The 16,136-nt window shown below is 39.3% G+C and overlaps 2 protein-coding genes across 2 annotated transcripts; both read right to left on the bottom strand.

The window, feature by feature from the left end:
• Positions 1–2,839, bottom strand: LOC108682198. Its single transcript, XM_018171325.2, has 2 exons — positions 2,686–2,839; positions 1–683 (listed from the first exon to the last, which is right to left on the bottom strand). Exons 1-2 carry the CDS (start codon positions 2,809–2,811, stop codon positions 150–152), a joined length of 660 nt encoding a protein of 219 aa, XP_018026814.1. The 5' UTR covers positions 2,812–2,839; the 3' UTR covers positions 1–149.
• Positions 2,840–5,275: 2,436 nt separating this feature from the next.
• On the bottom strand, positions 5,276–12,268 carry LOC108682197. Its single transcript, XM_018171324.2, has 7 exons — positions 11,666–12,268; positions 11,321–11,388; positions 10,751–11,019; positions 10,075–10,420; positions 9,431–9,789; positions 5,749–9,229; positions 5,276–5,497 (listed from the first exon to the last, which is right to left on the bottom strand). The coding sequence occupies exons 1-7, from the start codon at positions 11,967–11,969 to the stop codon at positions 5,276–5,278; spliced, it is 5,049 nt and encodes a 1,682-aa protein (XP_018026813.1). The 5' UTR covers positions 11,970–12,268.
• Between the last annotated feature and the right edge of the window lie 3,868 nt (positions 12,269–16,136).

Genomic DNA, 16,136 nt, shown 5'->3' with positions numbered 1-16,136 from the left:
TTTAGGAAAAAATCTGTACATGGGTTATATTATTAGCCATAAGCCTCAGAAATTAGAACAAATCCAAAGCATACAAGGGTAAATCCAAATAAAGCTCAATATTTAAAACATGACACGTAAATAGCTGATACGTAATGTTTACATCAGCGCTATTCGTTGCGTAATAATAAATGTGCCATTTTGAGCCGGCAAAGATGATGGGCCAGAGGGAGTACAGCCCCATGAGGAAGCTGCATCTGATCTACCAAAGTCGATAAGTTCAAAAGCATGAGAGCCATGCCATCGATTTTCTCTTGTCTTAGCCACGAAGCATGATGACTAATGGTGGCTTCATTTGAGACGTAGTCATATACTTCGCCTTCACTCCAAGACAGAGGATCTGAAGAAACACGGGCTGGAGGGATAGCGAACGACCGATTGAGTTTTCTCTTCTTCAAAGGCTGTTCCACGGAATCGGAAACGATGGAACGTGAGCGTTTGGAGACTTTGATTGAGTCGTCATCTATTTCACCGGGATTTTTATCGCCGGTTTCAGCAGGTGAGTTGGTGTCTTTAGGCTGGGTTTCCCAGTCTTCTTCGTCATCGTCCATGTCCTCGTCGACGTCGAGAAGAGACGTGGAAGCCAACAGTGAATCCAGTCGACTGCGCTTTGCTCTTCCAACGCTAGTCATGACGGGATTACTCTGAAGAGAAAAAAAAAAAAAAATTCCGTAATCTGTTAACATAGTTTCACAGGTTTTAACAGAAACAGATTACCAGAACAAAATTTCATGTATTATATAGAAAAAGTTAATAAAATACCAATGATATAAAGAGATACACTTGTGCTCGAAATTATTCATACCCCTTCAGAAATATAATCAAATTCCAATTTTAATGAAGAATAGCGATCATTTACAACTTATTCTTCTAGGAAGAGTTGTCATTATAATGTACAGCAAATTTAATGCTCGAAAATATGTATATAATAACTTTCGATAGTAATTACTTTGAATTTTGTGAGAAACTAACCATTCAGAGTTATTCGTACCCTCTTACTCCAGATCATTTATCATAATATTTAAGAAGAACTCCTAATGAAAATAGTGGTAGATACTCAATAATTGTATTTTCAAATTTTGTGTTACTAAGCATTGTAATATTTTTCTCTGCAAAGTTTGAAAACATAATTTTTCACAATTTAGGAAAGAGCTAAAATTTTGCTAAAAGTTTGAAGATGGCAAAGAAAAAAGAGCTTAATAATGATCTCGGAAGCAAAATCATAAATACTCGCAAAGAGGAGATGAGATATAAATCAATATCTAAGAATTTTGATATTCCTACGACTGCAATACAGAGCATGATAAAAAAAAATCGAATCATTTATCACGGTGGATAACCTTGTTGGCCGAGAAAGGAAAGGAAAAATCTCCCCTAGATGTGCTAGAAACATAATACGCTCCATTTGCAACAATTATAGGATCACTAGTAAGGAAATTCTATCAAATTTGGAGGCTTTTGCTTTTATGGTAGGTATCAAGACAAACATTGCAAAGAACAATGCATCGAAACGGACTGAAGGGTTGTCGACCCAGGAAAACCCCTTTGCTAGCAGAAAAGCAAGTGAAAGCACGCCAGAAGTTTCCTAAAACTCCTGTCGATTCCCAAACCTAATTTTTCTTCAAGATTTTGTGGAGAGATGAGACTAAAATTGAATTATTCGGGCATATGAATGTTGCTTACGCTTGGCGAAAAAAAGGTGAGGCTCATAATCCAAAGAAAACAATCCCCACAGCTAAACATGGCGGTGGGAATCTTATCTTTTGGGGTTCATTTTCTGCCAGGGGACCTGGAAGTCTGATCAATGTAATCGGAATCGTGTAAAAAGAACAATATTTTGATATTATCAAAAATAACATCAAGCAGTAGGTATGCAGAAAATTTTTTTCTTGGTCATGATTGGATTCTCCAGCAGGATAATAATTCGAAGCACACAGAAAATAGTCAAGAAGTGGTTCGAGGATTCTCACATCAAAATCACGGAATGGTCTAGTCAAAGTCCCTATCTCAATCCAATTGAGAATTTGTGGCGCGTACTTGACAATAGAGATGAAAAAGAGACGACCTAAAAATTTGAAAGAATTGGAACAGTATGCCTAGAAAGAATGGACAAAACTTAGCGTCGATACATGCAGGAACCTTGTTGACCATTACCCAAAGCGTTTACAACAAGTTATCATGAGTAAAAAGGCCATGATATTAACTATTGATTCAGGATACGAATAAATTTGGTCATGAATCAGTTTTATGTTTCCTTTGAATCTCTTTACAAAACTGAAAAAAATAATGTTTTATGGTTTCTAAATACACGTTATATGGTTCATAAATGGTTTACATCTGCTTTAAAGTTTTAGATAATTATTTTTTGGTCTATTTCTCGTAATTTGTCGAAATGACGTTAGGGTATGAATAATTTCGGGCACAAGTGTACAATCATCATTCAATTTGACGTTGCCGGTATGTTCATCAGCTGCGCGCGCCCATCGACGATCAACAAAGAATTGCCCTCACAAAATGTACAACAAATATTAATACAGACCCAATTAGATAAATGAACCAACAGTTCATCATGCAACCGTTGAGCAGAAATCTATACACAAATTTATAAAAAAAACCTGCTAAGATATTAAAAGATAATCAACATACAACTTTTTTGCAGCGATGAGGACAGTCGAGCTGTTTAGCAAAGGCCCAGAGGTTAGGACAACACTGGAACACATCAAAGACTTGCTCGAGGAAAGAAGGTACCTCGTCTCTGAACTGCGGAACCATTATGGCACCGCGGATTGAAAACCTCTTGCTTCTGCAGACAAAACAAGAAAATTTCATACAAATTAGAAACAGTAACAAACAATTTTCAGACAATGAATAACTGAAACATGAGATAAGAGTCTTAACCGCAAACAGAATATGAATAAATAGACTACTTTTTATGGAAAGCAATACTAGTTTCAATCTGAACAACGAATAAATGAAAAAAATTCAAGTTTGGGGCTGAAAATCTCCTTGTTATCGTGTTTGCAAGCTTTTCGTTGTAACATCAAATAAGACCACCAGAACTACTAGATCTTCGGTTCTTACCGCAACATAACGTAGGGCGAAACTTGCGGTTTCGTCCTACAGCAAAGGCTGATCATGCAAGATTTCACAGCAGAATTTTGCTAAGGGAAACGCATTACATCACAATACGAAGGAACAGCGTAAATTTTGTTAGCAATGCAAATTAACAACAGCTGCAGCCCCTCACTCTCACCACCACAGCTGCAACCCCTCACTCTCACCACCACAGCTGCAACCCCTCACTCTCACCACCACAGCTGCAACCCCTCACTCTCACCACCACAGCTGCAACCCCTCACTCTCACCACCACAGCTGCAACCCCTCACTCTCACCACCACAGCTGCAACCCCTCACTCTCACCACCACAGCTGCAACCCCTCACTCTCACCACCACAGCTGCAACCCCTCACTCTCACCACCACAGCTGCAACCCCTCACTCTCACCACCACAGCTGCAACCCCTCACTCTCACCACCACAGCTGCAACCCCTCACTCTCACCACCACAGCTGCAACCCCTCACTCTCACCACCACAGCTGCAACCCCTCACTCTCACCACCACAGCTGCAACCCCTCACTCTCACCACCACAGCTGCAACCCCTCACTCTCACCACCACAGCTGCAACCCCTCACTCTCACCACCACAGCTGCAACCCCTCACTCTCACCACCACAGCTGCAACCCCTCACTCTCACCACCACAGCTGCAACCCCTCACTCTCACCACCACAGCTGCAACCCCTCACTCTCACCACCACAGCTGCAACCCCTCACTCTCACCACCACAGCTGCAACCCCTCACTCTCACCACCACAGCTGCAACCCCTCACTCTCACCACCACAGCTGCAACCCCTCACTCTCACCACCACAGCTGCAACCCCTCACTCTCACCACCACAGCTGCAACCCCTCACTCTCACCACCACAGCTGCAACCCCTCACTCTCACCACCACAGCTGCAACCCCTCACTCTCACCACCACAGCTGCAACCCCTCACTCTCACCACCACAGCTGCAACCCCTCACTCTCACCACCACAGCTGCAACCCCTCACTCTCACCACCACAGCTGCAACCCCTCACTCTCACCACCACAGCTGCAACCCCTCACTCTCACCACCACAGCTGCAACCCCTCACTCTCACCACCACAGCTGCAACCCCTCACTCTCACCACCACAGCTGCAACCCCTCACTCTCACCACCACAGCTGCAACCCCTCACTCTCACCACCACAGCTGCAACCCCTCACTCTCACCACCACAGCTGCAACCCCTCACTCTCANATGATGCTCATTAACACATGATGCTCATTAACACATGATGCTCATTAACACATGATGCTCATCAACTCATGATGCTCATTAACACATGATGCTCATCAACTCATGATGCTCATTAACACATGATGCTCATTAACACATATTGATCATTAACACATGATGCTCATTAACACATGATGCTCATTAACACATAATGCTTATTAACACATGATGATCATAACACATAATGCTCATTAACACATATTGATCATTAACACATAATGATCATAACACATAATGATCATAACACATGATGATCATAACACATAATGCTCATTAACACATGATGCTCATTAACACAAAATGCTCAATAACACATAATGCTTATTAACATAATTAATGGTACAAATTACAACATCTATGCTACGTAAAAGGTAAGGAGGATAAAGTTAATTAATCAATAACAGGTCACGACGGTAGGTCCGCACATGTTCATTTGTTGAAATTCGAGGCACTTGTTTGCTACGGCGTAGCCTTACAATACTTGACAAGTTGAAGCTAAAGAGCACGCTACATACTGCGCAGGGTGATAACATTTATTAGCGGCTTCAATTTTTCTGCCTACGCATAAAACATCCAATTAATTGCTCTGGCTGCCCATGCTACATCCAATTAATTGCTCTGGCTACCCATGCAACATCCAATTAATTGCTCTGCAATTAATTATAATGTAAACACCAATTTAATCAAGTAATTTCTTGACATGGAAATAAGCGAGTCACACAAAGGAATTAACGAGTCCTTCCAAATGAATGGTTAAGTAACCCAGAAATAATTCAACAGTACCTAACCAATACAGAAAGAACTGACCAAGTAACAAATAAGGAAATTCCAGCGCCATTGGCAACTAATTTCCTACGTCACAGCAAAGAAGTTACCCAGTTTAGCACTGGAGAGGTAGGGCCCAGGCCAACAGCAATGGTTGAGGTAGAGGGTTGGACACCACCGGCTTCGGTGGGTTCCGTCCGGCGCAATGATTGATCCGAGTTTCAGAGAGTTGAAGTCTCGAGATCTCCTGGCAGCATTGCTGTCTGAAGCACTGGACGCGCTAAACCTCTTCATTCGGATCACTGGCACCTGCAAGCAAAGATTTAATGAAGAATGGGATTGAGGAGTTAAAGCTTAACAGACTCAAAGGTAAACGCTTAAATTCATGATTCGCTGGAACCAGAGACAGAAATTGTGGGCGATTAATTGAGAGTGACCTTGTGTGTTTGATATCCACACTAGAGAAATGGTAGCAAATCATTTAAATATTATTTCACGTATTTCAAAAGAAATTTCATAACTAAACTTGTTACTAGAAAACGATACAGCAATAAACTTACGTTCACGCTGGTTTTTGGTGGAGGAAAGACGAATGGTGCGTGGTTGCTATGAGCCCAACCGACAGGAAAAACGTCAAGGGATGAAATGTGTTCAATTAGGATTCGATTAGGCTTCTCGCAGTCGCAGAACAAGTGTTGAACCCCTGGGTCAACTTCCTTGACGAGGTTTGATAACTGTGAACTACCATTTCCTGAAGATGCCTCAGATTCGGCCGAGGTCAGACCTGGGTTAGGAAGCGAGTCTACGCGAAGCCACAACAAATGTCCCGTGGTAGCAGCAATGGTGGCTGCACATATCAGACTTGGATCTTCAGGATGAACGACTTCAAGTTTGTGACCAGCAGAAAACTCAGTGTCAGCATTGAGTGGAATGAAGGAAAAATAAGAAAGAGGAACCCTTACATGCGATGGGTTTGCGGCCAGGAATGTTTCCCATTCAAAGCTCTGATGGCATTTATAACAATTAACGCCAATAGGAGATGCGGGTCTTTCGTCCAAACACTCGTCGACAACAACCGTTCCATCCTGCACTGCCTTGTTTGGAGACTCGTTAGTCGGCGGAGTTTGTTCAGAATCCATCTCCATATCACACGAGCTCTCTGAGTAGGTCTCGTCTATGATCTCTACATCAATATCGATAAAATCTGTGCTGTCGTTGTGATCGCGGTCTTTGACAAGCATTAATTTTCCTTCGTCGAGTCCCTCAATGGGCAAAGACACACTTTTGCTCTTGTCATGCATTTTTGGTAATTCAGGTAAAATGGCTTCATCAGAACCATCCAGAGACAAAGCAACGTCGAGTTTTCCGTGGCATTTCTTGATTGAAGGCAATGATATTTTTGCAATTGCATCCACTTCAGATTTTTCTGGGTCTTGTTTATTTGAATGGGCGCCAAGGTCTACGCTTTCATGTTGAATTTCAGGAAATGAGATGCCAGAGTTACTATCAGGAACTGTTTTGTCTGACAACTCGCACCGAACAACTGATGGCAAAGCAACATTTTCATTTGATTTTGTGGTTGCATTAACTTTCGTTTCAGATGCTAGTTCGTGGGTTTGGACGTCAGGCAACACGGAAGAATTTAAGTTGGTTGTAGCCATCACAGGAACAGAATAGTCTTTACAATCAACAGTTGATAAATGGGGTTTTAGATGTTCAGTTTTCAACGGATGTAAGATAGCTCCAAATTCTTGACAGAATCCAGTTGGTAGCAGCAAATAGTCATTCATATAGGTTGAGTACTTGCAGGCATCTAATAAACGAGTCTTCAACCCGAAGTTTTCTGCACGGTCAAAGTCAGGAATCGGAAGATCGTTGCATGGTTCATTCTCTTCAGCTTTCTCAATTTTTACGGACGTGCGCTCAGATTTGACGTATTGTTTTTCAGTCGAATATTCATCTTTGGATGTCACTTGTTCACATAAACTGTACATGACTTCTACTGCACCGTCTTGGGCGACCTTAGATACAACAGCAGCATGAATGCACGACAGTTTTATAGGATTTACGAGTTCCAGGACCATTCCAGGCGCCAAGGAATTTCGTTCGTCAGTCTCTGCAGCTGCATCTTTGACAGTGTCGGCATTACGGTCCATCATATTATTATTGTCCGGCGATTCATTCTGAGTCAAGCTCAGCGGTGCCTTGGTCAACTCGGGAGTGTCGACCACTTTTTCGAGATCACAACTCAGAATTATTTCACAAGCTGCCGAAAAATCGTTAACAGGTACATCTCTAATTTCAGTCGCATGTTCAGATTTATTGCTGTATTCATTTTTCTTCGAGCAGTCACTGACATGGGGCGCGTTTCCATCTCCTGTTTCCTGCTGCACTTGAGATGTGTTTCGACTTTTCACGTCAAGCGTTCCGTCGACATTACATGTCATCGAATCATCATTTGAAATGACGGCTACAACAGGCTCAACATTTCGGGTTTTAGTGGGAGAATTTACAACGCATTGCCCAATCGTTATCACCCGAACATCAGAGTCAAAGTCACATGATTCGACTTGAACATTTCTATTCGTGAGATCGCTGGTGGTCGCCCTATTTCCAAGTTCAGCTCCTAAGCTGACCCTTTGTAACTCAGGTGATGGAATATTCCCATCTAAAGAATCTATTTCAATTTTGCAATCAGTGTGCTCAGTTTCACATTCACTGGTACTAATGAAGAGTTTACTTTTTACAGAACATGAGGTGTCAGCAGGTTGATTCGATGGAGCCAAGTTTATCCCCACGGAGTGTTCTGCAATAGGTTCCTCACAAATATTAGCAGTGATAACCTGAGAAGAGTTAACATCGGACCTACTCAATTTTGATTCATTTCCGAGTGCATTTATAGGTTTGGTGAGACTTGTTCCTTGAGAAAGTCTCTCAATGGAGACCTCATTGCACTGAGTTTTTTCGTTCAGTTCATGGATCATTGCCTTGGCTGATACATATTCAGCAGCATCAAAATTTTTAGACAGAAAGTTTTCATCACTATTATTTGCTTTCTCTGAACTATTATGTTGATCTTCACCATTAGGTTCCTTATTTGCGTTGCCCAAACTAATGGACGCAACACCGATTTCTGTCATAGTTCCTGCCGATGCATTGTTGCCGAGTTTCCTGGATTCATCTTCTGCATGACTCTCCAGCTTTTCAACATAAAATTGTTTTGTTGTTGCGGCATCTGTTTCCACCAATGCCGAAACTTTAACAGCTTGAACAATTGTTTTTGGCAACCCAGATTTATCACAGCTGGATACAGCATTATCAGCATTGCTTGTACTTAAAGGACTTGCACTGATAAATCCACATTTTCCTGTAAAGTCGTTTGCCGTTTCCAGACCAATAATGGATCCTTCTTCAGCCGAGTTTTGTTTCATTTCATTTTTGACTAAATCAACCGCCAGCATTTGCTTGTTCGTAGGGATATGAACAGAAGGACCAGAGTTAAGCATGCAACTGTCAGAGATTATCTTGTCCTCTTGTTTGGTCCGACTCATTTTGTCAGATGATGGAATGATACTATCAGCAGCACGGCACAGATCCTTTGCAACATCACGCATAGGGCTTGTACTGAGAGTTTTTCCATTATTGAGTAATGTTTCTACCTTTTCAGTTGGATATTCACGCCCTGCTATCATTTCGCCACCTAATTTGCGCTCATTTTCTTTTTCACTAATAGGATCCTCCAAAGCACAGCCAACTTCAGCAACATCAATGGCAGTATCTACCATATCAGCGGCCTCAAAATGTTCACCTTCATCACGATTAGCACCAGAAGGAGGTGTAGCACCTTTAGCTGTAGGCACAGAGGTGTCCTGAAGTTTATGACTGCAATCATCACTGTTGTAGCAGATGGTATCCTTTAGCTCAGCTGACCAAGACACAGGAAGCGTGATAGGCACGAGCATATCGCTGTTATTATTGAGCGCTTGGCAGAAATCACTGGGCACCACTGGAGTGGCCTCCAGCGATACGGGATCAACATACCTGGGAATGGACATAAGGGAAATTAAAAATCAGCAACATATTTTGTTTAGACATAAACCTACGATTGATGTTGAGTGAGTAAATGTATTTATAGGATTGCAATAAAAACAGAGTTTTAACTTCTAAAGGCACATCAATCAGGGAAAAAAGGTGACTTGTATTGATATTAAATATATTAAAATAAAAATATAAAATATTTACCTATAACCCTCTGCATATCGTTTAGCAATCCACCCAATATTCTTCAATCTTCTATCAGTGCAAAATATCCAAAATTCCTTTTGTTTGCTTTTATTTGCAGACATTAAATGAACTGATCTTTCTTCATTGACTTTCAAGTCATTTTCTTCCTTTTTAACATCATCACAAGTTGCAGTGGTTTTGGAGCCACCCTTAGTTTCCCGAAAGTTATCAGATTTCTCCATTTCGTTTGACTGCATCTTGCCAACAGAAATTTGACTGAGCCAGTCAGGGTGGACAAATCTCAAAAGAAGTCTTCCTCCCACATTCTGTTCAATGCAAGCTGGCCAACCGTTCTTGCTTGCAGCATGGGAAAGAACCTGGAAAAGTAGACCAGCCATTTATAAGCTTCTAGAAATTATTTAATAAATACATTTATTATTCCTATTAGATCTCTTAGCAGCCACTCAACATATTGTTCAGCATAGCATTCATCACAAGCTAGATAGGCTAAACATAATTAGAGTAGCATTAAAAATACTATTATTTGAAATTCTTTAGAAGCACTGTTTGTGTAAATCACATTTATAGCTCCGAAAAAGCAATGAAATATACTGAGCAATTATAAAAATATCATTAAATAATCATAAATGAGCATTGCTGACCTCAACATATCCTCCTGCTTTCAGCCGCTTGAATGAGGGCATCGTTTCTGTCTTCAGTGCTGCTTCATTAACACTCACATGTTTCTTGGAACATGCATGGAGAAATTGCAGCAATTCTGCCACCAATTGAACATCTTGAGACTCAGAAAGCAAAGTTTTTTCTTTGTAAGAATCTTGAAAAATAGAATTTTTCAGATATGAGCCACTGAGTTGTAGAATGACATCAACTGGAGGGGCTGGGACGATGCCTTGCTTCTCTCCATGTCCCACTGCATACACTTGATCCGTTCCTATCTGCACCCATAAATTGTCAGACATAACAGTCTTCGGCAACATATACTGCACACTGAAATGAAAGAAAATTTTAAAATTATTATAGTTAAACCAAAGTAATGAAAACCATACAAATAAATGACACTTTGAATGACCATCACCAATTTTATGAATAAAATAAGTACGTATATGAATGATTTCCTGGAGATTCTATGGATGATTTGTAAGTCATGAAAAGTTTGTCATAAGGTGATGGAATTGAAAATTTTGCTATTTGCATCCAGTTATGAGATTCCCTCAGAACATTCAATTCAATTTTTTTATTCTTTGGAGTTATTAATAACGTACACAAAAATTTATTAAGAAAGTTGTATCAAACTTTTCTGTCATAAAAGCAAATTACCTCAATAGGGGACCACAAGCAGATACAACCTTTGCAACCCAGTATGTGTTTCTGGTGAAGTTCTTGTCTCTGGATGATTTCAGATCTTCAGCAGCGAGCACGAGCACATTGTCTCTGTATCTTTTGTCTGATGAATCTTTCTCAGGGCTTTTAATTTGAACTTCCTGGCAACAATGTAATACAGTTAGGTACCATGAAGGTAACTTCCTCTCACAGATGATCTCCACAAGCTGACCAGGTTCAATGTCAGAGGTAAGACTTTCTTCAACCTTCAAATGGATGTTGGAAAGAAATATCTTTTAGTTTAGCTTATTGATAAATGATAATGTAGTCACTTTCACATACACGTGATCATTAAACACCAGCATGTCATACTCAAAATCCACAAGAAAGTAAAGCAACAGTTTCCATGGCAAATATATTACAGGTAGAACACATTAAAACTAAATTTGACTATCAATCAAACTGCCATTTAAATTTATGATATGAAATGAAACAGTTGAAAACATAAACAAGATTTGTAGATAACAGAAGTAGGTGAAAAATTCATGTAATTGAGTTATTACTTACGTGGAGGAATGCAACATCAGGTGCAGATGCAGGGGAGGCTGATAACAGGTAAACAGACCACAGATGATCTGAAGTGGTAAAGAATTCCAAAATAATGAAATTCATAAACAAGGAAACCATATAAATAGTTTATGTGTTTTTTAATATGGAAAACAATGATAATAGTTAATCACCAATAATTTTTTGGATGTAGTTTTATCCTAGAACAATATTAATATTTATTACAGAGAACAAGTAATGTAACTTAGACAAAATAAAGTTAAAACTAAATCTATACTAAAATTGAGTCCTGAATCAAGACATTAGTAATGACTAATGGTTAGTTGTTGTCAAAGAGTCACACACCTTGATCAGCTTTAAGAGTTGTTGTCCCAGGATCATTTTTACTTTCCTCCCTCTTATGAAGTTGCAGTGATGAGCCAATACTGTCATTGCTGTTCACTTCTTGAGGTAGACATTTCTCTTGATTAGCAGTACGGACATCTCCATCTTTTTTTAGAGATTCACAAATTTTGTGAGGTTTTTCTGTACGGTCAGAGGCAGTATCCATTGCATTGGCTAAAGGCTCCATATCAGATTCACTAAGCTCAATTATCTCGGATTTTAGAATTGGCACAATTCCTTTTTCCTCTTCATGCAAAATGCTCATTGCATCTACATTCACAAGAGGCAAATTGATTTTCCTTCTGCCTATATTATTTTCATTTGAATTTGAAGATTCAACAGTAATTCTGACATTAGTTTCATGGTCTTGGAGCTTTGTATTTGATGTACTTCTGCTCACAGATACTGAATGTTCAATCTCATTTTGTTTTGGATCAGCTGCTTCAGAACAACTGAGGCTATTAGTGCTTGGTGATTTGTGAGAAGAGCAGCTATCTTTTTCTGGGACAACTTCCAAATCTAACTGAGCATCAGCAGTCACAGTTGAGTAAAGAGTTATTGACTCCATTCTGAGGACATGAAACATAAGTGAGAAGATATATGACTGTAAGCTAGTAAATATGGTTTTATTTAATGGTGCCATAAAATTAAATAAATTTGCTGCGGTGTTAAAAGCATGGTCTTGGTGCTGAATAATCATTATCTTCAGAGCTCTAAACATCATGGTTTTCACTGTGAAGAGTATTTTGGGACAAAAATGCCCCCTTGAAGAACTTTACAAGAACTATGCTGTGTAATTCTAAATAAAGTGTGTTGGAGCCAGCAATTTATGGTGAGTGAAGCTAGAGTATAGACCTGTATTTTGCATGTTTCAATTCAAGTTTAATTTAGCTAGTAAGAAAATGGCATCATTTATAAGAAAAAAAAGTGGTCTAAGTTACCCCATTTTACGGCCTACAGAAAAATAAGACATATTTAGGCCAGTTTTTAAATTTGCATTGTTAATGAGCCATATACCTATGTATTAGTATAGCCATATAACTTGCAACCAAATGAAAAATAGAAAAAATTTTCACAAGCTAAACATCACCGTTTGGAGGTTAGGTTATTTGAATATATAGGTTATATTCAAAGTTTCATCCAAATCATTTCAGTATTTCAGAATTAATTTCTTGGTAAGTGCAAATTTCCAATTGCTTCACCTATAACTCACGAATGAAGGTGAAATAGAAAAATTTTTTACAAGCTTAACATTACCATTACCATCAGAGTGATGGCCATTGGCCACCGGCCAGCACCCTCAGCCTCAGCCACCCTGGCCTGGTTTGTACTTTGTACCCTTTCCAAGCTTTCATGTCCTGCTTTCCAAACTATCAACATCAAGTCCTGCTTTCAAATGCTAATAATGCTATATGGGTAGCCAGTGTAATGTACCTACTGGCTACTGGTTATTGGTTAATTTAATACCTACCTCTCTAGAACTAGAATTCTAAACTGCTGAAGTGTGAAGTCTGCAGTGAAGTGACTTCAGTAAAACAAAAGACAGCCTACTTTCACCAGCAATTTTTAAAATTAGGTATCTGTGAAATATTGGTTCAGTGTTCTAGACTTTAGAGTTTAAGCCATGATTTTTGGAAAATTCAGTTCAATTTTCAAATCCAGATTGAGGTCAAACTGTCAAACCCCAATTTTTTAAACTTTATGTTAAGATAGTATGAAATTTAGCTAGATTTTTTCTTACAAAATAATTGAATTACAATTTAGGTACAAGATTTGATGATATTACTGAAACATCAATCAACAATCAAGGCTTTCAATTATCAATGATTAGAACTTTAGAAGTGTCACTACAGTCTACAGATCATAGGTAACAGATGGAACAATTACTCTGCTCAAAATCACAATTCACATGAGTGACATGACACCGCATCGTAATTCGTGACTAATTGAAGCGAAAAAAATTTGTTCACGTTAACCGTTAAGTACTTCACAGAACAGAAAAGCATACCTACTACATTTTTACTTGATGAAACTACAGGTTTTAAATTCATTTATAAGGATTATGAAAACTAGAATTACCTAAAAAAGCGAAATACAACGAACATATTGGGCTAGGACTGGTTTCATTAAGCCAGAAAAAGCGCTGTAGCCTGTAACTGCACCCGTCACCCGTGCATGTTCCCGAGGCGTGATACCAACCAAAGGCACAGAACCCGAGTGGCCGAGTACCTTATGTGCTTATTGTGCTGTGGCGGGGCCCTAAGTATTCTTCTTCTTCTATTTGTAGTTGAAGGAGCTCTGGAGACGCGTCCAAGGTAGCCCCTCGGAAGCTCGGCAGGACAGTGAGCCCCAAGGGTTATGTATAGAGTGTGCGATGATGTACGCTCCAAGGATCATGTCCGTCCGAGGCTCCAGACACCGGTGATGGCTACAAATGCGAAAAAACATCGCCACGTAAAGTAAAATTAATAAAAAAAAATTCACCGCCATTTGTGTTCGTTTATTGTTTCAAACTGCACAAAGTACTGCAGGTACGAGGCAAACGAAATACATTAAATTATGCCAAATTATAAAAATATTGGGAACAGAATATCATGAAATAAAGAGCCTTTAACTACAACACGCTGACAATTTGACAGACCTACCTCCCAAACACTCGTTAGGAGAAAAAAAAAAGGAGTATCCTCAATCAACGCTTTCAATGCTATCTTCAAAGTTAAACCATATTTCCATACTAATAATCAGAGCTGGGCAGCGCTACTAGAAAATGTAGCGGCGCTACCGCTACCGCTACATGCTCTAAATGTAGCGTGCCTGTCGCCGATTCTTTTCCATTTCGTGCCTTGTTCATAGATCTAAACTCGTGTCATTTGACCGGATCTTTTCATGACTGGCGATAGTTTGAAGTGAACCAGAATCTATATAATTCTACCAGAGAATCTATATAATTTTTTAGGTAACCTTAAAAAATGTAAGGTAAGGGTTCATCAAATCGTCAAAATTAGATAAATTCTTCATTATATGCAATTAATGTGATAAAACTTGAACAGTGAGGTAATAACTTAGAAAAATCGTATGGTGTACTCACATAGGGTACCTTCTAGACTGTCAGTGATGTGCTTCTGCCAATTACCGAGTTATGGTTGATCCTCAAAAGTTGTCTTAGTTTTAAAATAGACCTCGCATGGCCATTCTTCGGAGTTCGGAATAAATCACATTGTCGATTTCAATATGAATCAATGAGGTTGTACTCCATGACCTATGTCAGTACATAAATCACCTATAACATAGGCAACTTCAATTATAATATTAATAATGAAATATATAAATATAGTCAGAAATGCATTTGTGGAGAATTCCACCATGAATTTTGTTCATTAACTGCTAGTGGCAGTTAATGCTACTTGCAGTCTGCTACTGGCCTACTGCATGTCGCATGTCAATAAAAATTACACAATTCCTCATTGTTTAAGTTTTAGCACCTTAATTGCAAAAATTAAAAATTCATCTAATTTTGACAATACCTGCCGGCAAGTGAAGTAAGCCAGTAAGGCATTGTCATTTTGTCAGTCAACAGTCATTGTCATTTTGCAACCTATGAAAGTAAAAAAGATATTTTACTGTTGAATTAATTATTTTTTAATTTAATTTGTGAATCACAATTTGTATATTTTATTGCTCAGCCAACTTGGAAAAAATAGCAACTCGCAGTCGCATCGCTGGCAGGGCCATAGTGGAATTCTATGATGAGAGCCTGAGGTCCTTATGGCAGTCCGACGCCATGCAGCGGTCTTAACATGTCAAAAGGCCCATTGCCCTTGAGACTTGGGCGCCGTATGTGCTTATTGCATGTGCTGTGGCGGGTCCCTGAGGGTTATGTACATGTACGCTCCGATGATCATGTCCGTCCGAGGCTCCAGACACCGGTGATGGCTAAAAATATGAAAAAACGTCACCACGTAAAGTAAAATGAATAAAAATATTTTTTTTCACCGCTATTCGTGTTTGTTTATTGCACTGAGTACTGCAAGTAAGTGGCAAACTAAATACATTAAATTATGCCAAATTATAAAAGGTAAGAAAACTAGGATACATAGAAAATTAAAATATTGGCAACACAATATGCATAAGAGAATATCATGAAATAAAGAGCCTTTGACTACAACACGCTGACAAACCTACGGGCCGGTACCTACCTCCCAAACACTTGTTAGGAGAAAAATAAACGAGTATACTCAATCAACGCTCTCAATGCTCTCTTCAAAGTACAACGCATATTTCTATAAGAGCATAAATGCCGGTGTTCAGCTGAACAGTGAAAATCTGATGAGGAAAAAACTACTAAAAAAACTCAACGGGCAGGTAGATTAATTTTACTCCGCTTCATAACATATTTAAGTACAAACAAATAAACATTATGATATATTTACAC

Source organism: Hyalella azteca, unplaced genomic scaffold (assembly GCF_000764305.2).
Source record: "Hyalella azteca isolate HAZT.00-mixed unplaced genomic scaffold, Hazt_2.0.2 contig9799, whole genome shotgun sequence".
NCBI classification, from domain to species: Eukaryota; Metazoa; Arthropoda; class Malacostraca; order Amphipoda; family Hyalellidae; genus Hyalella; species Hyalella azteca.
The sequence above is the reverse complement of the archived record's forward strand: the minus strand, read 5'-3'. Positions and strand labels throughout refer to the sequence as shown.